Source organism: Lithobates pipiens, unplaced genomic scaffold (genome assembly GCF_037356315.1).
Source record: "Lithobates pipiens isolate NorthernLeopardFrog02 unplaced genomic scaffold, aLitPip1_a1.2 Scaffold_16, whole genome shotgun sequence".
NCBI lineage: Eukaryota > Metazoa > Chordata > Amphibia > Anura > Ranidae > Lithobates > Lithobates pipiens.
In genome coordinates, this window is record NW_027507748.1 from 385,785,842 (window position 1) to 385,810,613 (window position 24,772).

Below are 24,772 nucleotides of genomic sequence, written 5' to 3' on the forward strand. Positions count from 1 at the left end.
AGTGGGCCTCCTACAACCCATACCCAATGGAGAGAGGCCCTGATCTCACCTGTCTAGGGCAATTCCACAATGAAATCCAAACTCCCAAGGCAACACTGTTATCCTTATGGTGGTTGACCGGTTCTCAAAGATGTGTCATTGTATTCCACTTAAAAAGTTGCCCACCTCTAATGAACTGGCTTCCATTTTTGCTCGGGAGATCTTTCGCTTACATGGGCTACCCAAGGTGATTGTCTCGGATAGGGGCAGTCAGTTTGTCTCTCGGTTCTGGCGAGCCTTTTGTGCACAGTTGGGAATCCAACTTGCGTTCTCTTCTGCGTATCACCCGCAGTCTAATGGGGCCGCAGAACGAGCCAATCAGTCCTTGGAGCAATTCCTACGTTGCTATATTTCTGACCATCATAACAACTGGTCTGACCTATTACCTTGGGCAGAGTTTGCTCACAACAGTGACTTGAATTCTGCCTCCCGATTGTCTCCATTTATGGCAAATTATGGTTTCCAATCTTCCATGTTGCCTGACTCGTTTGTTCCGCAGAGTATTCCTGCGTTAGAGGAGCATCTCCGTGGTCTTTGTTCCACTTGGGTACAGGTCCAGGAGGCTTTGCGTCATGCTAATGATAGGTACAGACTCCATGCTGACCGCAGACGCCTGCCAGCGCCTTCCTACCAGGTTGGGGACAGGGTCTGGCTGTCATCTCGCAACCTCCGGCTTCGTGTTCCCTCACTGAAGTTTGCACCTCGGTTTATTGGGCCGTTCCGTATCCTTCGCAGGATTAACCCAGTAGCTTACGCGTTGGAACTTCTTCCTAGTATGCGCATCTCAAATGTGTTTCATGTCTCCTTAATGAAACCGTTGGTCTGTAACCGATTTACCACCTCTGTGCCACGTCCTCACCCTATTCAGGTTGAGAACCATGAGGAGTATGAGGTACGATCCATTGTTGACTCCCGTAGGTTCCGTGGGTGCATACAGTACCTGGTGCATTGGAAGAGGTACGGTCCGGAGGAACGCTCCTGGGTTTCATCCTCGGACGTACATGCCCCTGTCCTCCTCCGCGAGTTCCATAGACGGTTTCCCCTCAAGCCCGAAGGCCCTCCAAGGGAGAGGGGTCATTGAGGGGGGGGGGGGTACTGTCAGGGCTGGCTTAGCCCTTCCTCCTCTGGGCTGGCCGCTCAGCTGTCAGCTAATTGCCAGCTCTCTTCTCTCTCCACTGTTACCAGCTGTTTCTGATGATGCTTGTCTGGCCAGCCTATTTAAAGTCTCCAGCTCATTTCTTCATTGCCTTCACGTTTGGTCACATCACTAGGAACCATCTCCTGCTGTTGTTTCAAGACTGGCTTGCTGACATCCCTCCTGGCTTCCATCCTGCTTGCAGTTGCTCACCTTGGATCCCTGACGTCTAGACTGGCTGATTACCCGATCTGGTTTATCAACTTTGGACTGGCTGACTACCCGATCTGGCTACTGGACTCTGGCTTGCTTGACTATGCTTTTTCCTATTTACCTTTTTATTAATAAACAAGTGTGATTTGATTGTACTTCTGTCTCTGTCTTTTTCATGGTTCCTGACATATAGTTAATAAAGGGAAGAAGACATTTTCTTCAATATTAAACAATCCAAGACTTTGGTATAATGGGAAAAGTTGGGGAACATCAAGGATGACTGAGTGCTGATGCTGGGTTCGTGCGCGTCGTTTCGCATACCTTTACGCTTCTTCTGGAGTTTATGACTAATTTTGAACAAAAGCAACAGTAATACATTTTATGAAAAAAGGTACACGAAACATGTTGAGCACGAATCCAGCACCAGCACTCAGTCATCCTTGATGTTCCGCAACTTTGCCCATTATACCAAAGTCTTGGATTGTTTAATATTGAAGAAAACGTCTTCTTCCCTTTAATAACTACATTATGGCTAGGGTACTAATAGCGGTAACATCTTCTGTTGATGAACTCATGATTGCTTATGACTTAAGATGTTTATAAATGTAGTGTTATTTTTGTAAATAAAATTATACCTTTTTAAATAACAATTTTTGTAATTGTGCCTAGAAAGTCCATAGCCCTCACCCCTTTTTTTTCCTTTTCTTTACTTCATTATACTGATGTGGGTTAGTGCATGTTTACTTGAGTATATGTAGACGTGCATTAGTGCACGTTTATTGCTATATATTGAACTGTGTTAGTACCCAATTACTGCAGTATATTGAGATGTGTTAGTGCACATTTACTGCAGTATATTGACGTGCATTAGCGCATCTATACTGCAGTATATGAATGTGTGTTGCACATGTACTGCACATGTACTGCAGCATATTAAGGTGCGTTAGTGCACATGTACTGCAGTATATTGAGGTGCTTTAGTGCACGTGTACTGCAGTATTTTGAGGTGCGTTATTGCATGTTTACTGAAGTATATTAAAGTGCCTTAGTGCACTTTTACGACAGTATATGTAGACGTGTGTTAGTGCACGTTTATTGCAGTATATTGAACTGTGTTAGTGCACGTTTACTGCAGTATATTGAACTCTGCATAGCATTATGGACAGGACACTCACGGCAGAGCAGCGGACGGGGAAGAGGAGAACTTCCTTTCCTCTCAAGGCCCGCTTTATGCGGACACCATTCTTGTGACACCACAGAACACACAAGAGAAAAGGGAGGATAAGGATTATGGCAGTTTTGGAGGCACTGAAGCAGAGGAAAACATAGGTCAAACCTGTTTTTCCATCCCCAGAATCCTTGGGAGTAATACGTGGCTGGGAGGAGGCAGTTCCAGCTACTGTAATCCTCAGTGACACGGACTCTGCTTTTCAAGCCTCCTCAAACGTGCGGTGCATGGGCTCCCTCATTTTTCAAAGCCTGCCAAAGGACCTGAGAATTTGTGGCATCAGGGGAAAGCCTCAGAACTCATCCCATCCTTACAGAGGAAACAGAGGATGAAATATCTTGAGGACACCTTAAAAAAGGAGTTTATGTAAGGCCTATTAAAAAAGAAAAAGAAACAATATCCCCTGCAGTGGGGTTTTCTGGCAGCAAAGCAATGTCTATAATGAAGGTAGGAGACTATTAAATAAAAGGGACATTTTAAATGTTTATTAATACATAAAAAATATAAATGACACAATAGTCACAGAATGAACTCCGCTGGACAATTGATTAAAAATAAAACAAAATATTAATAATAGAAATTAGATGTACATAGACAAAGAAATGTTTTTTTAGACAAAAAAAATCTCCTTTTTCCACATGAACACTGTGCAACTATACAAACAGTGGAAATGTGCCACTGACGCGTTTCAACCCACGTTAGGGGTCTTCTTCAGAGGGATTGTCTATCATGGAAAGAAAACATTATGAGTGTATATACAGAAAATTATTTCAATATAATGTAAATATTTAAATATAATGTAAGTATTTAAAGTTCCAACATAACATAATTACCAATTAATGTACATCCAAATGAGTAAAGAAACAGGTTTCACAATGGAGATCCTCCTCAAAAGGTAAAAACAATGGGAACCACTTGTCTCTCTCCCTACATACGTGTATAGGGGGTCACGGCCTTGCCAGCTGTCGCCATATACCCCTTTTGTAACACAGGAGAGTCAAAACATGAACTCAACTCAGTGTAATGTTGTGTAATACTGTAACATTGAATTGTTGTGTCTGATAACTGCACTTTATACAGTGAAATCTATTTAAGAATGAATACATTCCAGGGTGACGAATGGAACAACCCAATGTTAGGATATGAAATGGAGTTTGAAAAAGGTGATCGAGCAGAAACTGAAATTTCAACCCTTTTTATGAAGTTTACGAGGGTGCTTGAGAAAAAATCAGCACTCTTTTGGCATATTAAATTTTTTGATAGGTATAGTAAAAATAAGATTAATCCTTTGGGCCTTCGGGTCCAGATTTTTCCCAGCGTGGACCTCATTAGCAGTGAATGTAAGGCTGAATGGGAGGATAATCTAAAACTCTGTACTCAGCAAATGATGGCAATCCTCACTAAGGAGTATGATAAACAAATGGTACTCCTTGATATCGAGATTGACAATTTAGAGATGGCCAGGGGCGGGCTGACAATTTATGGGGCCCCCGGGCAATAGGAGATTATGGGGCCCCAAGGAAATCAGAGATTATGGGGCCACACAGTAGACATAAACACACACGCACAGTATACAATCACACAGTATACGCAGACATGTTTCTATTGGCTGAGAAGGTACTGGAGAGGTGGGGCAGCTATAATCTCAGGATTTTTATACCAAAAGGATGTCGGTAAGAGACAGAGACAGATATAAAAAAAAAAAAAAACACAAATTTTTACATGGTTTTACTGAGTCTGGCAACCCCGATGGGGCCCCCTAGTGGCATGGGGCCCTCGGGCAGTGCCCGAGTGGCCCAATGGTCAGTCCGCCCCTGGAGATGGCCCTCAAACCTTTTGCGCTACATGCCCGATATTTGGACCTACGGGTAAAATTACATGATGGCCTGTCAACCTACAATCGGGACATTCTGCGCAAAAAGGAATTGGAATTTTGGAGTGACAAAACGGCTTTTTCAGAAGGGCGAGCGTATAGATGGAATAACAATATATCTAGCCAGAAAAATTTTACATCTAAGCAAAATGTTACCAACAATACAAATGTATTGAAATCTAAAAGTACATCTAGTGGCAATTTAAAGCCCAACATAACGAATAAAAGGCGGGGGAAGTCCAAAAGGAATCGTAAAAACAGGGACTCACCTGAAAATGATACAAAGAAACGTATTATTGATACCAAAGTGAAAGACAGATCAGACAATCAGAAAACCCCAAAGACAGATATGAATGAGGCAAAAACTCAGGATGAGCCCTCGAATGTGCACCCGATTAGGTCGGCTACATTGATTGCCGAAAATGCAATGCACATAGAGGATGACCAAAATACTATAGGACATCTACCAGAGACATGACATAATACTTTAAACTCCACACGGGGACTTTCCTCCCCCCTACTGAACAGGGGAACGGGAAACTTGGATGCCTACATCACACGGATTCTACCGAATCCTTTAGTGTGATTAATCTTTCGTCCTAAGCACTGTCCCCGGCAGAGACTAATGTTCTACTACGTGGATTAACTTTTTGTCCACAGGAAAATTTTGACACCTTTGGGGTGGTTACGGATATTCAACTTTTCGCACACAGACTCCTTTTAAAGAGTCTGCATGCGAAAGATAATACAACTACAGATGTTCCAGATTGGCCGAAATTTAGTATGAAAGAGTTGAGGGCCCTGCGGGACCTAACACTCTTATTCCAAGAGAATAACACTCTTGATTTAATAGACCAAATAGATCTGGAATCCTTATTGGACAATGCTAACAAATACACAAAAAAAATCTTAATTAACTCTTAAAAAACCTTCCGGCCAATTCCCTCCACTAAGTCTCAATTCAAGTATTGAAATATTTGTAAAACAAACGTTAAGGGGCATTTCCAAACTTCCCTGCAAAAGACTGCATCCAGACAATCTAAGTTATGAAGAAGTTAAAGCCATCCAATCGTTACGTAACAACGTTAACATCACAATTAAACCCTCAGATAAGGGAGGGAATGTGGTTCTGATGGACAATACGGATTATGTGAGTATGTGCCAGGATATATTGGATAATAAAGACTGGTACAGGACCATTCCAAGCAAACTAATACAATCCTATCATCATAAGTTCTATGATCTCATTGATGCAGCCCTGGAAAATGGTGGCATCACAAGAGACCAATATTGTTTTATCAGTACCAAATTTCCAAGAGAGGCTACCTTTTACTGCCTCCCTAAAATCCACAAATGTCAATCTCGACCACCAGGACGACCCATCGTCTTAGGGAGAGGGGGGATAGCAGAGAACCTTAGCAAACTTATTGATTCATTTCTACAACCTCTTCTAGTATGCATGCCCTCCTTTCTAAAGGATACCATACATTTGCTGCAGATCATTGAAAATTTGACCTTACCGGCCAATGCCATTCTGGTAGCCATTGATGTGGAAGCACTCTACAGCTCGATCCCTCATACCAAAGGGATCGAGACTGTACGAGCTACACTTCAACGTAGTGGCAAATATGACCAGGCAGTGAGCGATTTTATCGTTCAGGGTTTGGATTACATCTTACACCACAATTACTTTGCATTCAATAACTCCCACTACCTCCAGGTGAAGGGCGTGGCCATGGGCAAATGTTGTGCCCCGGCCTACGCTAACCTGTACCTGGGGGAGTGGGAGAAGTCCCTCCTGTGTGGCGAGGGTCTTGTCGAGTACACACGCCACATTTCTATGTGGCGGCGGTACATCGACGACATCCTCGTCATATGGGAGGGACCGGAGGACCAATTGCTAAAATTTCTATCCTGTATAAATGCAAATGATTATAAAATTTAAAATTCACTATGACGTACGACCATCATAAAATCACATTTTTGGATGTTCAAATTGGCCGTACCTCTGCCAATCACATTCTTACTACACTCTACCGCAAAAGCACTGCAGGCAATACTGTGCTCCATGCGGACAGTTTCCATCCCAAGAATCTGAAACGCTCCATCCCTTATGGTCAGTATCTGCGGCTACGTAGAAACTGCTCAGACGATTTCCTCTTCAGAGAGGAGGCTGGCAAATTACAAACAAGACTTTTAGCACGCGGATACAGCCGCTCATGCCTACGAAGAGCCTATAATAGGACGGTAGCACAGTCTCGCTGGGACCTCTTGCTCCCTAAGAGGGTGAAGGATGGCTCTGGCTCTGAGGTAGCCAGGATCATCCACCGCTTCTCTAAACAACACATCGCCATTCGAAATATCATTCAAAAACACTGGTCTATCCTAAGGGATGACCCAAAGATTGGAAGTCTCATTCCAGTGTGCCCTTCAATTACTTACAAGCGTGCTACCTCACTCCATGACAAACTGGTCCAAAGCGAGTATAAAAATGAAGTAAAGAGAGCCGGACATTGTTCGGCTTTTGGCTCCTTTTCCTGTAGCCACTGTTCTTACTGCAAATATATTAGACGAGACAAAGTCTTTCGTCTACCTAATGGTGCAACGTTTCGACCTGCACATTTTGCCAACTGTCAAACACGGGGGGTTGTGTATTTTATGGAATGCGAATGCGGGGCTTTCTACGTCGGGAAAACCAAACTGGAATTTCACCGATGGATAGCCAAGCACATTTACAGTATGGAGATCCGCAACCACTATTTACCCATTGGGCAACATGTGGTTGCCATACACAACTATAAAATGCCCATTGTATTCTTTGCTGTACTCGATTGCGTACACATCCCAGATCGGGGTGGTGATTGGAACAAAGTATTGCTCCAACACGAGCAGAGATGGATATTCAAATTGAATGCCACCTCTTACCCTGGACTGAATGAAGCTATCTCCTTTGCCCCCTTCCTAAAGGGATTTATCTCTGGAAAGACCCAATAGAGAATACTAGGGTGGCAGTGTTTTTTTTTTCTTGCCTCCCTCTGTTATTCCTGTCTTTACCAGGAAACTACCCACCCCCCCTTTCCCTCCCCATTGTGGGAATGATTTGGTGAGAACATTTCCAACATATGGTTGGAATTATACCTGCTAGTCATATACTCATGTACCGCTCACCTGACTGGGGAACTTCTCCCTGCCGGCGCCGTCCCGGAACATCCCCGGACGTCGCACCTCACAGCGCATGCACAGAATCCGCGGGTGCGTGTGATGTGCGGACGTCACGCCGGTGCGACGGCGCTGATGTCATCACGGGGCAGTTCATGTCCTCCCGGAACTCCGGGGGGATCACACGTGGTCTGCCGCTATGGCGACCATGTAGCGCCGGTTGTTAATAGGCCGAGGGATGGGCGGGCCTTGCCGCTGGTGGACTCTTTGGCGCACGTGCAGCTAGGTGATGGTCACTATATATACCCCCCTGACATGGAGGGATGCTTACTCCTATTCCTGTGGGAAACAATTCATCTGACCGCTCAGCGTATATGTGGTAGGTTGCCTTGAATATTTTGGTAGGCTATTGGGGAATACTTTTTCTATATATGTGTGTATACTTTTGGGTATTTACATTCATTCACAGTTTAGGGCTGTTTTTCCCCGTTGGATTTTGAACGTGTGTAGGGTTGTTGTTTATATGACCCATGTGGATTGGGTTGTTGTTATCACTTCCTTTTTCCTCTACGTTTTCCCCTCGCTTTAACTTTTGAGGGGTCTTCACTCAAATAGTGATCAATTCAGATAATCTCTTACTTTGAGCACTTTTGGTCACATTTTGCAGATATATGCACTGACCACTTTTTCCTTTCATTTAATTCTTTTCACAGCACCTTTTTGTTTTCTCACTCACATGTTTTTCACCTTGCGTTTTTTTTTTTCCTCTTAATACTTATAGCTATAGGTATATATTTTAGCCGAAGGGCCTGCTCTCTGAATCATGGAGCAGGCAGCGCTGATTATGCATTCGCATTGAATCTTGCTGCAGGTGCGTCTCTCCTATCTCTTGGCTGCTGACGCTTGCACCCCCTCTCGTGGATCACACTGGAGGGGAGTGAATAGTGTGATCTCTCGCAAGCTGCACCATTGGACTCCGCCCCTCTCATTGCCTGGTATATGGCAACAGCTGGCAACACCATGACCCCCTGTACATGTATGTAGGGAGAGAGACAAGTGGTTCCCATTGTTTTTACCTTTTGAGGAGGATCTCCATTGTGAAACCTGTTTCTTTACTCATTTGGATGTACATTAATTGGTAATTATGTTATGTTGGAACTTTAAATACTTACATTATATTTAAATATTTACATTATATTGAAATAATTTTCGGTATATACACTCATAATGTTTTCTTTCCATGATAGACAATCCCTCTGAAGAAGACCCCTAACGTGGGTTGAAACGCGTCAGTGGCACATTTCCACTGTTTGTATAGTTGCACAGTGTTCATGTGGAAAAAGGAGATTTTTTTTTTGTCTAAAAAAATGTCTGTCTATATATGTACATCTAATTTCTATTATTAATATTTTGTTTTATTTTTAATCAATTGTCCAGTGGAGTTCATTCTTTGACTATTGTGTCATTTATATTTTTTATGTATTAATAAACATTCAAAATGTCCCTTTTATTTAATAGTCTCCTACCTTCATTATAGACATTGCTTTGCTGCCAGAAAACCCCACTGCAGGGGATATTGTTTCTTTTTCTTTTTTAATTATCATTCAGGGGTGAGCAGCACTCTCCAACCCTTTGGTAGTGTGTTATTTTTTCCTTTTTTATGTAATGCCTTTCCTATAAATACTCCAATATACCTCTTTGTGAGACTTTTACATGGCAACCAATGTAACAAAAAAGCATATTGTATAAAAATATAAATTTTTATTGTTCAAAATGTTAAAATAGACTTTCATGCGGCTCATATAATCCAATAAAAACAAGGACAGTGTTTGTACAAATTATATACTCTGTGGTAATACACAATACCATAAACGTCTGTACATTCCAAATCGTTTAGTAACAGTTTTGTATAGAAAGGAAATCCAATGTGTTTTGAAAATTTGTAAGTTATCGTCATCAGGGATAACTATCGCCACCCTATAATGTAGAAAAAGCTGCAAATAATTTGCATTCATAGATCATAATATGTAATTCTAAGTTTAGACTCAAATATTATGGAAAAAAAAAAAAGTTTAGACTCAAATACATTTAAACATCTGCGAGTCTCCATGTAGAGCTCAAAAGCCCTCCACCCAGCAGGGAGCATATAGAATCACCCAACAGGACCACATATCTGTTTAGTTCATATATATATATATATATATATATATATATATATATATATATATATATATATATATAACCCCCTGGGGCTCAGTTATCCAAACAAGGAAAGATCCCTCCAGAGACTGGAGCTGAAAGAAAATACGGTATTGAGAGATAGGTATTGCATGTTCCCAAAGCACGCAAAATGCATTGGATTTCCCCTTCCATACAAAGTTATTACTGAAACATTTGAAATATACAGTCGTTTATGGTATATAATTTGTGCAAACACTGTCATTGATGTTTTTATGGGATTATATGGAGGTCTATTTTAAAATTGTGAACAATAACATTTATATTTTTATACAATAATCAGTAATGCATTTCAAACATTTTTTAGGCCTCATGGGAGATTATCTAAGGGCAAAAACAGACATGGAGAGCTTTTCAGTTGATGATCCACTGGATTCCTGGGTCATAAGAATAGACAACTGGCCAAAACTTGCCCAGTATGCATTTGAACTGCTGGGCTGCACTGCATCCAGCGTGCTTTCCAAACGGACATTCAGTGCTGCAGGAGGTTTTGTGACAGATACAAAAGCACATATGTCCACAGATTCTGTTGACCAGCTGACATTTATCAAAATTAATCATTCCTGGATTAACAGCAGCTATCAAGCCCCTGATGCCATTGTTGCTGATTAAGTGTGTTTGGGATGTGGAACCTGCCCAAGACTGTCTAGGCTGCCTAGCTTTGTGGGTTTTGATTTTATTGTGAAGAAAAATGTTGGTATAGGTTTCATGGCCACAATTAACATCCAAAGTCCAAATGTTCTGCACCTGTTTGACCAGGGCATATAACTAAAATTTTTGACAGCAGGGCCAATTCTTGCTTTCATCAAGAGAACCTCTATAGGATTATGGTGTAAAGGTACCACCAACACCAAAAACCTAATTTTTCCGCACTTGTTACTTCTATCCAAAGTCTGCAAATAGACACCAGATTTTAGCCCAGAAAAACTCTATTCTTGTTCTGAGTGCTCTAAATTGTGGCCTCATCATACAGACTGCCTCCTCAAGCCATTGTTTATAAAATTAATAAAGCTTGCAGGATAAATGTCATTTTTTGGCCTTTAATTTTTGCTGCAGCAGGTTCTATACATGGTACAGATGTGCCACGTTACAGGCAGACTAAGGGGATCCCCTAGGCATTATATTTAAAGGTATTTTTAATTTTTATTATTTCACTTTAAGCACCAGTAAATCACTGCTCATTTAATAATGATTTTTTTTACAAACTTTTACATGAAAGTCTCCCATGACGGTAGTGTGGTTCGTGGCCAGGAAATGTTTCTAACAGGTGGTAGGATGAATTTATTAACAACGCAATAACAAAGACTTGTCAAAGTCAAGCGGTAAGCAGTGCTTGACCCATGTTGCCATATTTTTTCAAATTTCTTTATTTTATCATTTTTAATAGCTGTCATTTTGGCGATGACAAGGGCTCTATTCATCCTGTGTTTGGATTCAGCCAAAACCAAGGTTTGGGATTTCCATGCCTTGGCTATGGTTTTTTTGGCTGCGGTGGTAAGGTGGATGAGTAATTGGAATTGAGTATGAGTGAATTCAGCTGGTTTAAGGTTCAAAAGGGCTGTGGCTGGGTTGGGGAGAATACTGGTGTCCAAGGCTTTGGAGGCCATAGCAAAGATTTTTTTCCAGAATTTTTAGGTGACTGGGCATTGCCACCATATGTGAATATGGGTGTCCAGATCAGAGCAGCCCCAAAAGCAAGTCCCTGGGTATGATGGGACAAATTCTTGCTGGTACTAGATAACATTGTGCCGAACTTTATAATTGGTTTCAAGTACTGAGCTATCGGGGAGGAGGATTTGGTGGCTAGCCATATGCTGGACCAATCTGCGATCTTGAATGTGTGCTCCATGTCTTGTGTCCATTTGGTGGTGTAAGATGGTAGTGCGTCATTTGAGATTGCATTAAGATGTTGCTATAGGAGTGATATCAGTCCCTTGATGTGTGGGTCACTCTTACAGATGCGTTCAAATTGTGTCATTTGGTTTAGTGGTGATAGTGTCTGGAGAAAGGGCATATAACATTTGTTTACTTGCAGGTAGCAAAATAGTTCAGTTCTTGGGAGTTCAAACGTTTTGCATAAGGTAGGAAACGCATGGATAGCACTGTTAGAGACTAGCTTACGGAGTCTGCATTGATGGCACTTCTGAGGCTGCAGATAGGCATTGATCAGGCAGCACTGATGGCAATGGTGAGGCTGCAGATCGGCACTGACCCTTATTTTGCTTCAAAGTTCCTTATTTAAAATGTAAGTTTTTTTCCTGAAACTTCCCTCTTAAAATGAATGTGCGTGTTATACGCTGATAAATACGGTATATATATATATATGTGTCCCCACAGAGGGGCCTTGTTTCTTGTCTCCCCCTCCCCCCCCATTTTTGGCTGCCTGTTCTGGGCTGCATGCATTGTTGAGCCTCAGAGTGATCATCTTTTTATTTATTGTGAGGGGGTTCGCTCGGTAGCGGGTGTGTGTGACCCCCTGGATGGGTTCACAACACAAAGTCAGGCACAGCAGACAGCGGTGTAGGTGCAAAAAAACAAAAGATCCGGTTTATTTAGGCTACATGCAGTGATACATATAACAGCCAAACAAAATAAAACAAGAAAATAAATCCTGGTCAGCTTGACCTCTAACTACACACGTAGACTCCCTGTCTAACAACTGGGTGCAGCCTTGTGCTGCCCCAGTCCCTGTCTCTATTGTAGGGGTTTGCCACACAGGCGTTAACTCACCGCACAGAACAGATCTCAGACTCCCCAGTCTATACACACAAAACTGGTTCCAGGATGGAGCATCTCCCTATGCATGCTGGGGTTTTTTGTAGAGGTCTTAATGAGCCCACTTACTACAGCTGGGCTCATTAACTCTTCCCCTCTAATTGTAAAAGTCTGCATAAAGCCTGAATCTAGGACACACATTTACCATCCTGGATACAACCAGGTGACTTTACCTGCCTGCTGCCACATACCCCCCCCTCTTGTTTCAACCTTGGGGTTGTAACACCAGCAGTCAGACACGCATGTATCCGAGACAAAGCATCCACATTCCCCATTTTAACACCAGGGAGATGCTTAACTGTAAAGTTAATTTCCTGTAGGGCTAGGAACCACCTATTTACCCTTCTATTGGTCTCCTTGTTTTGAGCCATCCACTTTAAAGGAGCGTGATCAGTCACCAGGTCAAAGTGCCTACCTAGCAGATAGTACCGAAGGGAATCTAGAGCCCACTTCACTGCTAAACATTCCTTCTCAATCGTGGAGTAATTTACCTCATGGGACTTTAACTTCCTGCTGAGGTAAATGACTGGGTGCTCTTCCCCGTTCCAGACCTGGGATAACACTGCTCCTAACCCAACGTCTGATGCATCAGTTTGTACAACAAAGTCCTTAGAGAAGTCTGGTGAGTACAACACTGGCTGGCTACATAAGGCTGTTTTTAAGGACTGAAATGCTTCCTCAGCCTCTGGGGACCATTTAACCATAACCGACTCTTTCCCTTTTGTCAGGTTGGTGAGGGGCACAGCCTGAGAAGCAAAATGGGGAATGAATTGTCGATAATAGCCAGCGATTCCCAGAAAGGCTCGTACCTGTTTCTTGCTGTTGGGACGTGGCCAACTCTGTATGGCCTCGACTTTATTGACTTGGGGTTTTATCACCCCCCTCCCAATAGTGTACCCAAGATATTTGGCCTCCTCCTGTCCAATGGTACACTTCTTTGGATTGGCCATAAACCCAGCTTCCCGGATAGAGTCTAGGACTGCTTGTACTTTTGGCAAATGTGAGACCCAGTCTGTGCTATGGATAATCACATCATCCAGGTAAGCTGCAGCATATTTCTGATGGGGCCTCAGAATCTTATCCATTTTCCGCTGGAATGTTGCCGGTGCATTCTGTAACCCAAACGGCATTCTCTTATATTGGAATGCCCCATCTGGGGTTACAAACGCAGTTTTCTCCTTGGCCGACTCGGCCAGGGGAATTTGCCAATACCCTTTGGTGAGATCAAGAGTTGTCATATATCGGGCTGTTCCCAGCCGGTCAATCAACTCATCTATACGTGGCATGGGGTAGGTGTCAAATTTTGTAACTTTATTTAATTGTCTAAAATCGTTACAAAACCGCCAGCTCCCATCAGGTTTGGGCACTAGTACAATAGGACTGGACCAGTCACTCTGGGACTCCTCTATCACACCCAATTCCAGCATCCTTTGAACCTCCCCACGTATTGCCTCCCGTCGGGCCTCTGGTATTCTATAAGGTTTTAGATTTACCCTTTCTCCTGGTGGGGTGATAATGTCATGCTCTACGCCAGATGTTTGTCCCGGAAGCTCAGAGAAAATGTCTTTGTTACGAAGTACAAACTCTTTAACCTCCTGTTGTTGGGGTTTCGATAAGGTGTCTGCTATTCCAACCTCAGGAACTAAGCAATCAGGCTGTACTTGTGACAAAGTCTCTGCGACTAGGGATTCCCTATCCCTCCAGGCTTTCAGCAGATTGACGTGATAGATCTGCTCCGGCTTTCGCCTTCCTGGCTGTCTAACCCTGTAGTTCACCTCACTAATTTTTTCAATTACTTCATATGGACCTTGCCATTTGGCCAGAAATTTGCTTTCAACCGTAGGGACTAGCACCAAGACCCTATCCCCCGGGGAAAAAGTACGGGTCTTGGCCCCACGGTTGTACACTCTCTGCTGTGCTAACTGCGCTTGGGTTAAATGTTCCTTTACAATTGGCATTACCTGTGCAATTCTATTTTGCATCAGGGCGACGTGCTCAATCACACTCCTGTGAGGAGAACTCTCATTTTCCCAAGTTTCCTTGGCGATATCCAGCAGCCCTCTTGGGTGTCTCCCATAGAGCAACTCGAAGGGTGAGAAACCCGTAGAGGATTGGGGTACCTCCCTAATGGCAAACATCAGATAGGGTATTAGACAATCCCAATTCTTTCCATCTCTATCCACCACCTTCTTTAACATTTGTTTTAGGGTTTTGTTGAATCTTTCAACCAACCCATCTGTTTGGGGGTGATACACAGATGTACGCAATTGCTTCACTTTGTACAACTTGCATAATTCTTTCATAACCCGGGACATAAAGGGTGTACCTTGGTCCGTAAGCAGTTCCTTACAAATACCCACGCGGCTAAAAACAAGGGATAGCTCTTTGGCTATGGTTTTGGCCGAGGTATTTCGGAGAGGAATTGCTTCCGGATAACGGGTGGCATAGGCCAATATAACCAAAATGTACTGATGCCCCCTAGCAGACTTCATTATCCGACCTACCAAATCCATTGCGATCCTCTCAAAGGGGACCTCAATGATAGGAAGAGGTACCAGTGGGTTACGGAAATGTGGCATAGGTGCCGACTTCTGACACACAGGGCAGGAGGAACAATACTTTTCTATTTCCTTCATGACCCCAGGCCAATAGAATCTCTGCAATACCCTCTCTCTGGTTTTCTCTGTCCCCAGATGACCTCCCAGAATGTGTCCATGAGCCAATTCTAACACCAACTTCCTGTAAGGTTTGGGCACTACAAGTTGCTCAATGGTTTCTTCTGCCCTTTGAGCCACTCGATATAGCAGGTCCCTTTCCATAAGGAAGTAAGGATAAGGGCAAGTCTTATCTGGGTTCACTAACTCGCCATCTATTTTCACCACATTTTCCCGTGCCTTTATTAGGGTGGGGTCTTTTAACTGTTCTGTGGCAAAATTTTCCCTGTGAACCTCAAGATCCGAAAACTCCATAGACGGCATGTTTTCATCTGAGGATGTTGGCTCCTCCCCAGTTTCTCGAGTTTCCCCCGCCAATACCGACAAGGGAAATTCAGGAGAGTCCTCACCACTCCCAGAGGAATTCTGGTCATCTTCCTGGTTTATAGGGGCACCAATGGGGGCCTCAGGACAATCCCAGAGTTCCCAGAATTTTGGAAAATCCCTTCCCACAATAGCATCATGTGGTAACTGAGACACTAACCCCACCTGATGAGAGGTTACCTTTGGGGGTCTCAAAAAACACTGAAGTTACAGGATACTCTCGGGTGTCCCCATGCACACAAATAACAGCCACCCTGTTCTTCCCAGAGACCTCTGTAGTAACTAATTCAGCTTTTATCAATGTTACCAGGCTACCTGAATCTAGCAACACATCAACATGTCTACCATTAATACACATTTTACATAAATGTTTCTCAGGTCCCCGAATAGCAGTGCATGCAACTGTCGCAAACAGTGACTGACGTCTCTCCCTTATAAAGTCACATTGCATAGGCTCATCCACAACTGGGCAATTGGCTGCAATATGTCCCTCTTGCCGGCAGCGGTAATTTTTTTTCGCTGCCTCTTGCAGCATGGGCTTCCTGGGCTGCTCCCGCCAGACCTTAGGTAGAACTCTCACCCTCTCACTCTCTCCACCCTCACCCCTTGGAGTCATCTTACCCGCCACTGGGGATGATCTGGTCTTAGGGGGGAAAGTCCGTGAGTCCCTGGAAGAGGTGATCAAGTTCTCTGTAGCCAAGTACCTCTCAACCAGATCCACAAGTTTATCTGCATTTTCTGGGTCTCCATGGCTTACCCATTTTTGGATGGCAGTAGGAAGAGCTCTCAGGAAACGATCCATAACAACACGTTCCACAATGTTTGGTGCGGTCAAAGTCTCTGGCTGCAGCCACTTCCTGCTCAGGTGAATGAGGTCATACATTTGAGACCTGGGGGGTTTTCCAACCTGAAAAGTCCAGTTATGCACACGCTGAGCCCGGACTGCCAGGGTGACACCCAGCCGTGCCAATATTTCTGCTTTTAGCACCACATAGTCTTTTGCTTGGTCAGGCTCTAGGTCATAATAAGCTTTCTGCGATTCCCCAGTTAACAGAGGGGCCACCAGTCCAGCCCATTGCTCCTTAGGCCACTTTTCCCTTTCAGCAGTCCTTTCAAATGTGGTCAAAAACACCTCCGGATCATCCTCTCCAGTCATTTTTGTCAGTAAACGGCTCACACCAAAGGTTGCGGTATTATTGTACCCACTTGCTTCATTGGTCTGCGGACGTTGCTGTATCAATGTCTCTATTTGCTGTTGAAAATTCTGCTCTTGCTTCTGCAACAGGTCTATGAAGCGGGCTTCAGATCGCTGCTGGGCTTGTTGCTGAGCTTCCAAACTCTGCTGCAAAGTTGCATTTGTCTGCTGCTGATTTGCATTTGCCTGCTGCTGGGCTTCCAAACTCTGCTGCAAAGTTGCATTTGTCTGCTGCTGATTTGCATTTGCCTGCTGCTGGGCTTGTTGTTGAGCTGCAAGGCTCTTTTGTAAACCTGCATTTATTTGCGGCTGGTTTGCATTTGCTAGAGCCAGCTGTCTCAGTATCTCCTCCATGCTGGCCTTAACAAAAAAAAAAAAAAAACTGCCAAAATTCTCCACCAACTGTGAGGGGGTTCGCTCGGTAGCGGGTGTGTGTGACCCCCTGGATGGGTTCACAACACAAAGTCAGGCACAGCAGACAGCGGTGTAGGTGCAAAAAACAAAAGATCCGGTTTATTTAGGCTACATGCAGTGATACATATAACAGCCAAACAAAATAAAACAAGAAAATAAATCCTGGTCAGCTTGACCTCTAACTACACACGTAGACTCCCTGTCTAACAACTGGGTGCAGCCTTGTGCTGCCCCAGTCCCTGTCTCTATTGTAGGGGTTTGCCACACAGGCGTTAACTCACCGCACAGAACAGATCTCAGACTCCCCAGTCTATACACACAAAACTGGTTCCAGGATGGAGCATCTCCCTATGCATTCTGGGGTTTTTTGTAGAGGCCTTAATGAGCCCACTTAATTCAGCTGGGCTCATTAACTCTTCCCCTCTAATTGTAAAAGTCTGCATAAAGCCTGAATCTAGGACACACATATTTACCATCCTGGATACAACCAGGTGACTTTACCTGCCTGCTGCCACATTATATATAATCATGTTTTTTTCTGTATACTATGATGTATCCTTATAATACTTTCCTACGTGTCTATTAGATATGGAAGCTCCTGAAGAAGCGCTCATAACATGTAGAGCGATTTTTCTGAGCGACCTCTGAACACGACTCAACCTCTCCACGTATCCAAACAACCATTGGACCTGTATCATTCTACATGCTTCCAATCTTTGTGCTTTTTACATGTGGTATATGTATTAGAGGTGTTACGCAAGTCCTTGAGGTCACTCAATTATATGTTTTTTTTAATGTGTCTGTATACAATGGTTTTAACTTTTTCGGTAAGTATGCAATTTTCCATTATCATGACTAAGTTTTTAATTCTGTGTCTGACGTAAAGACATGCACCAGGACAAGAAATTAATATATAGCCAAGCTCTTTACTTTGATGCTAAATAAATACATGTAAGAAAATGTGTTAAATAGGATAAAATACCTGCAACTGAAACAAATATTTTAGCTATAGTATGTAGATTCCACTTTACAGAAAGTTTACCTGAATTTGCAAATATCTGTAATGCAGTTGCTGAAGAAATATTGCCTGTGATGAAAAATAGAAATATATAAAAGTACAATTTAGCACATACATAGTGAAACACAAAGTAGGATGTTATTGCTGCCTGTGCCCCTGTTGTGTAAGATTTTCCCCTCACTTCTTGTCCCAGTAATGGTGATCTGTGGACCAGTGAGGGCAAGGGCTCATGTTGACAAATGTTGTTTTCTTGTATTTGACGTGTGTTTGAAACATACAGGTCAGCAAAATCCTATTGACTTTAACCACTTCAATACAGGGCACTTTCGCCCCCCTTCCTTCCCAGCCCAATTCTCAGCTTTCAGCGCTCTAGCGCTTTCAGTGACAATTGCGCAGTCATGCTACACTGTACCCAAATGAAATTTTTATCATTTTGTTTGCACAAATAGAGCTTTATTTTGGTGGTTTTTATTCACGACTCCGTTTTTAATTTTTTGCGATATAAGCGCAAAAATGCGGAAATTTGGAAAAAAAAAACAATATTTTCTTTTTTCTATTTTAAAAGAAATCCAATAAAATCAAATTTTGTCATAAATTTAAGCCAAAATGTATTCTGCTACATGTTTTTGGTAAAAAAAATTCCGTTAAGTGTATAATAATTGGTTTGTGTGATCACGGACATATGTACGCAAATGATCATGTACATATGTGTGCAGGTGATCACGTACATATGTGTGCAGATAATCATTGGGACATGTGATTTTAGTGGGACATATGTGGGGGACATGTGTTTTTATTATTAGGGACATGTGTTTTTATTATTTGGGCTCATGTATGTTTTGGGGACATGTGTGGGGACATGTGTGGGGACATTGTGTTTATACTGTGTGGTGTGTTTACTGTGTGGTGATTTGTGTGTACACTAGACTGATGATCAGTGAGTAAAAAGCTGTAAAAAACAGCTCATACTCACTGATCATCAGCCGGCTGCAGCGATCCGCTCTCCTCTCCTCAGCGATGACTTCTGTGTGAGGAGAGGAGGAGCCGATTGCCTAGCAACCGGCTGTTTGTTTACATCACATGACGGCCGTGATTGGACACGGCCGTCATGTGATCAGGAGGGCCAATCACAGAGCCCTCCTGCCGATCTGAGATTAGCCGTGTCCGGGTGACACGGGCGCATCGGGATCGCGCCGCTGCGCGGGCACGCGCGCACGCGATCCCGCTACTTCTGATGGACGTTCCTGAACGTCCTATCAGGAGTAGACGGCTCCCACCCGGCCGTATATGTGCATTGGCCGGGTGGGAAGTGGTTAAAGAGGAAGTAAACCCTGATGGGTTTACTTCCTCTTTCATTCCCTGCAAAGGCAAAGCATAATGGACTACTATGCATCGCATAGTAGCCCATTATGTGTCACTTACCTGACACAGTAGCCAGCGATGTCACCGCTGTCCCCTGTAGTCCGGCGCATCCATCTTTTCGGTGGGGTCTTGCAGCTGCGCCGCTGTCATTCGGCGGAGCCGCGATGACGTCACTCCCGCGCATGTGCACGGGAGCCGACATACGCGGCAGCTCCATTATTGGAAATGCCACGCTCAGTGCGCCTGCGTGCCGCTGTCTACGGCGCATGCGCCGTAGACAGCGGTGCCTGTCTTTGGGCAAATATCTCCTAAACCGTATAGGTTTAGGAGATATTTCTTGGACCTACAGGTAAGCCTTAATCTAGGCTTACCTGTAGGTCAAAGTGGTTTGTAAGGGTTTACAACCACTTTAATTGAGCAGTACACATGGCAGTTCAGAGTGTGCATTTGACCTTCTTTATGTTGTGTTCCTTTGGAAAACAGCTTGTTCTTGTGAAACGCATAATATAGCAAACACAAACATTTGACAAGAACACCCATTACCACGAGTCCTAAATTTCTCTAGTAGACAGGAGGACATTTTTTAGTATAGTGGAGCCTGTTTTTTTTTATTGTTGTCAGTGTTTCTAAATAAGGACTATTCCCTTACTTCTTGCCCCAGAACAGTGGTCGGCATGTCAGGAAGTAAGGGGAAATCTCTCCAATGGAGACAAACCTCACAAAACACTTTGGTCAGAATAAATAAAAATAAAATAAAAAATGCAAACAAATTTTCACCAACCAAAATACAATTTTGTGTAACTTAAACAATTAGCAATGCAGAGGAAGATTAAAAGAAGGTAATACTATCCAGCCATTAGTATGGAGAAATATCAATTAATGACCAACTCTTACCATCCCTCTTAGCTTGTTTTAGCTTGATTTACAGGGAGAACCCTCTTACAGTGCTTAATCCCTTTGAAGTCCATATAAATATAACTAAGAAATAAAACACCTTACTACATGTACCCAGTTTCATACAGGCATGGCAGGAAAAAGAACTCTTTAAGAATACCGTAAACCAAGACCAAAATATACAATATATTGCAGCTTACTATTCCTTGAATGTAGTAGTTGCATTAGTCTCCTTTTTCAATTTTTTTGGAATATTCACATGATAATTCTGCCATTAACACACATTCCTGTCCTAGGCTGACGACACTTATCCAATGTACCTTATCTTTGGAGATAAAGTAAATTGAGTATGTGTCTAAATTAAAGGGGGTGTAAAGGCAGAAGGCTTTTTTATCTTAATGTATTCTATACACTTACCTGAGGTCCCTCTCTGTCCATGAGTCTATCAGCCATCCAAGATTCTCCTTCTTGATTGGCTCAGACACAGCAGCAGCACCATTGGCTCCCACTGCTGTCAAAGTCAGCTAGCCAATCAGTAGAGAGAGGGGGCAGAGCTGGGGCTCCATGTCTGAATGGACACGGGGAGTTGTGTCTCAGCTAGGGTGCAACAAGCAGCTTGCTATGGGGGCACTGAACAGGAGTGAATGGCCAGGATCATAGAAGAGGGACCCGAGAAGAGGAGGATCTGGGCTGCTCTGTGCAAATCCACGGCAACGGGGCAGGTAAGTATAACATGTTTGTTATTTTTATTGGAAAAAAATTAGACTTTACAATCACTTTATTATCAATGTGGGGAATGTACTTTATATTGTTTGACAAGTGTTGCACATGTTTTTATGAAGATTTTAATTGAGTTGATGACGTTAATAACCTTTTTTGTATTTTTGAAATTCTTGTACTGTCACCTGAGTGCTAACCTGAAATTTTCCCCATTTTGGCTTGTTACAACCAAAAATTTAAATTATTGGGATTTTATGTGATAGACTCAGGCCGCGTACACACGGGCGGACTGTTCGCCCAACTAAGTTCGTCAAACAATCCGACAAACAGTCCGTTCAAAATTAGCATGAACGGACTTGACCACACACGATGAACGAACAGTCCACTGAAAACGTGCGTGATGACGTGTACAGCACGTACGACGGGACTAGAAAAACGACGTCCTATACACTGCAATGCAACCTTCGGCCGTGTAAACCCTTTCTGAGCATGCGCGATACTTAGTCCGTCCAACTTGCCTACACACGAGCGGACTGTCCGCTGAAACCAAGTTTGGACAGACAAAACCAAGTTTGAACGGACTGTCTTACGGAAATTCCGTAAGACTTTGTTCGTCAGACTGTCCGCTGAAACAGTCCGCTGAAGCCCACACACGAGCGGACTGTCCGCTGAAACACTGTTCAGCGGACTAAGTTGGGCGAACAGTCCGCCCGTGTGTACGCGGCCTAACACAAATTGACACATAATTGTGAAGTGCAAGGAAAATGATAAAATGGTTTTCCAAATCTTTTACAAATAAATATCTGAAAAGGGTTGTGTGCATTTGCATTCGGCCCTTTGTAGAACCACCTTTCACTGCAATTACAGCTGCAAATAATTTTGGGTCTGTCTCTACCAGCTTTGTACATCTAGAGAGTGAATTTCTTGAGAGCGTATGTGAACAGCCATTTTCAAGTCTTGTCACAGATTTTCAATCGGATTTAGGTCTGGACTTTGACTGGGCCATTCTAACACATGAATATGATTTGATGGAAAGCATTCCATTCTAGCTCTGGCTGTATGTTTAGGGTAGTTGTCCTGCTGAAAGGTGAAACTCCGCTGTAGTCTCAAGTATTTTGCAGATTATGGCAGGTTTTCACCTGTTTGTCCTATATTTGGCTCAATCCATCTTCCCATCAACTCTGACCAGCTTCCCTGTCCCTGCTGAAGAAAAGCATCCCCATAACATGATGCTGCCACCACCATGTTTCACGGTGGGGATGGTGTGTTCAGGGTGATGTGCAGTGTTCGTTTTTTGCCACACATAGCATTTTGCTTTTAGGCCAAAAAGTTTAATTTTGCTCTCATCTGACCATTTTAGTTAGGGGTATCAGAGTAAACGGGGGTCGATACAAATGCACGTCACACTGTTCAGATATTTATTTGTAAAATCATTTTGAAAAACCTTTATCATTTTCCTTCCACTTCACAATTATGTGCTACTTTGTGTTGGTCTATCACATAAAATCCCAATAAAATACATTACGTTTTTGGCTGTAGTTTGACAAAATGTGGAAAATCTCCAGGGGTATGAATACTTTTTCAAGGCACTGTATGTGACAGCCAAGTCTTTTTTCTTCTATTCAACAATGGCACAATGGTTACAGACATGAAATTGATTGTTATATCCATGTGCCTATGTTCCTATGAAACAGTGAAATATTTAAGAATTGGTGATTGCATAGTAAACTGCTTTAAGCGTCTGTCAGATCCTGTATCCTGCTTTTGGATGCACCTGAACCTGTATCTGAACAAACTCCTAATGAATAGGTGCTACCAAATAAAGGCTAAGCAAGTGGTGTTGGAGCAACATCAAAACCTGGTCGACTAACCTGTGTTTGATCTACTATCCCTTCGACCCCAAAATAGGGTGTTTCCTTGAAATCCAAAGTATGAGCAGAGCAGTAAATTTGGAGGCCCAATGGGAACCTCATCCATACTTCATTGAAAAACAACCTTTTCTAAACTTCCTTTGTATAATGTTGCTCCAGGAGGGCTTCAGAAATGTTTGTAATCTAGTGCAACCTTGTGTCTGGTTTGGACTCCCTTTCATTGCCCTCCATGATCCTTGATGGTTCCTAAGCTTCTAGTATGTCCCACTTCCCCCAGGGGCTTTGCTAGGATTGTAACAGACCTGTGGCACCATTGTGTACAGAAGAGAGCAGTAATGCTGAACGTTGTGTGCGCCTCACAAAACAAAGGGTGTGGCCAGATTGTTAACAGTGAAAGGGGCTTAAGGAGCATGGTAAATAAAACCCAAGCCTCCTTTCATCTATAAAATATGGTTTGATTACCACAAATTAGAGACTCACAGACACATATAAACCTCAGAACACTCATTAAAAAATATGAAATGCTGCAATTACATATGCTTTTGTGCACACAATTGATGAACATCAATGAACAATTGATACAGCAGGGCTCAATGACAGGACCAGTAGATGTCCTTCCTGTTTTGTCATAAGACACATCAGAGCAGAGGAGGAGGCTATGGGGAGTTTCCCTCAACTGTGACATTATTTGTGTCAGAATCCATGAAACAGACTGAGACAGAAGTACAATCAAATCACACTTGTTTATTAATAAAAATAAAAAAATAAATAGAAAAAAGTGTAGTCGAGCATAGCCAGAGTCCAGTAGCCAGATCGGGTAGTAAGCCAGTCCAAAGTTCATTAACCAGATCGGGAAATCAGCCAGGCCAGAAGTCAGGGATCCAAGGAGAGCAACTGCAAGCAGGATAAGATACCAGGAGGGATGTCAGCAAGCCAGTCTTGAAACAAACAGCAGGAGATGGTTCCTTGGGTTGTGACCAAATGTGAAAGCAAAGGAAAAGTGAGCTGGAAGGCTTTAAATAGGCAGGTCAGACGAGCATCATCGGGAACAGCTGGTAACTGTGGAAAGGTGAAGAGAGCTGGCAATTAGCTGACAGCTGAGCGACCAGCCCAGAGGAGGAAGGGCTAAGCCAGCCCTGACAGTACCTAAATGACCCCTCTCCCTCGGAGGGCCACCGGGCTTGAGGGGAAACAGTCTATGGAACTCGCGGAGGAGGACAGGGGCATGTACATCAGAGGATGAAACCCAGGAGCGTTCCTCCGGACCGTACCCCTTCCAATGCACCAGGTACTGTATGCGCCCACTGAACCTACGGCAGTCAACAATGGATTGTACCTCATACTCCTCATGGTTCTCAACCTGAATAGGGTGAGGACGTGGCACTGAGGTGGTAAATCGGTTACAGACCAACGGTTTCAATAAGGAGGCATGAAACACATTTGAGATGCGCATACTAGGAGGAAGGTCCAACGCGTAAGCTCCTGGGTTAATCCTGTGAAGGATATGGAAAGGCCCAATAAACCGAGGTGCAAACTTCAGTGAGGGAAAACGAAGCCGGAGATTGCGAGATGACAGCCAGACCCTGTCCTCAACCTGGTA

The 24,772-nt window shown here is 43.3% G+C and overlaps 1 protein-coding gene across 1 annotated transcript in view; it reads right to left on the reverse strand.

Annotated features, from left to right (window-relative positions):
- Nucleotides 1-24,772, reverse strand: part of LOC143983033 (multidrug and toxin extrusion protein 2-like) — a 229,168-nt gene that overhangs the window by 104,215 nt on the left and 100,181 nt on the right. Inside the window, exon 6 of the mRNA XM_077482260.1 lies at nt 18,350-18,394. Coding sequence (XP_077338386.1) covers nt 18,350-18,394 — 45 coding nt within the window. The remainder of the gene's footprint in view (nt 1-18,349; nt 18,395-24,772) is intronic.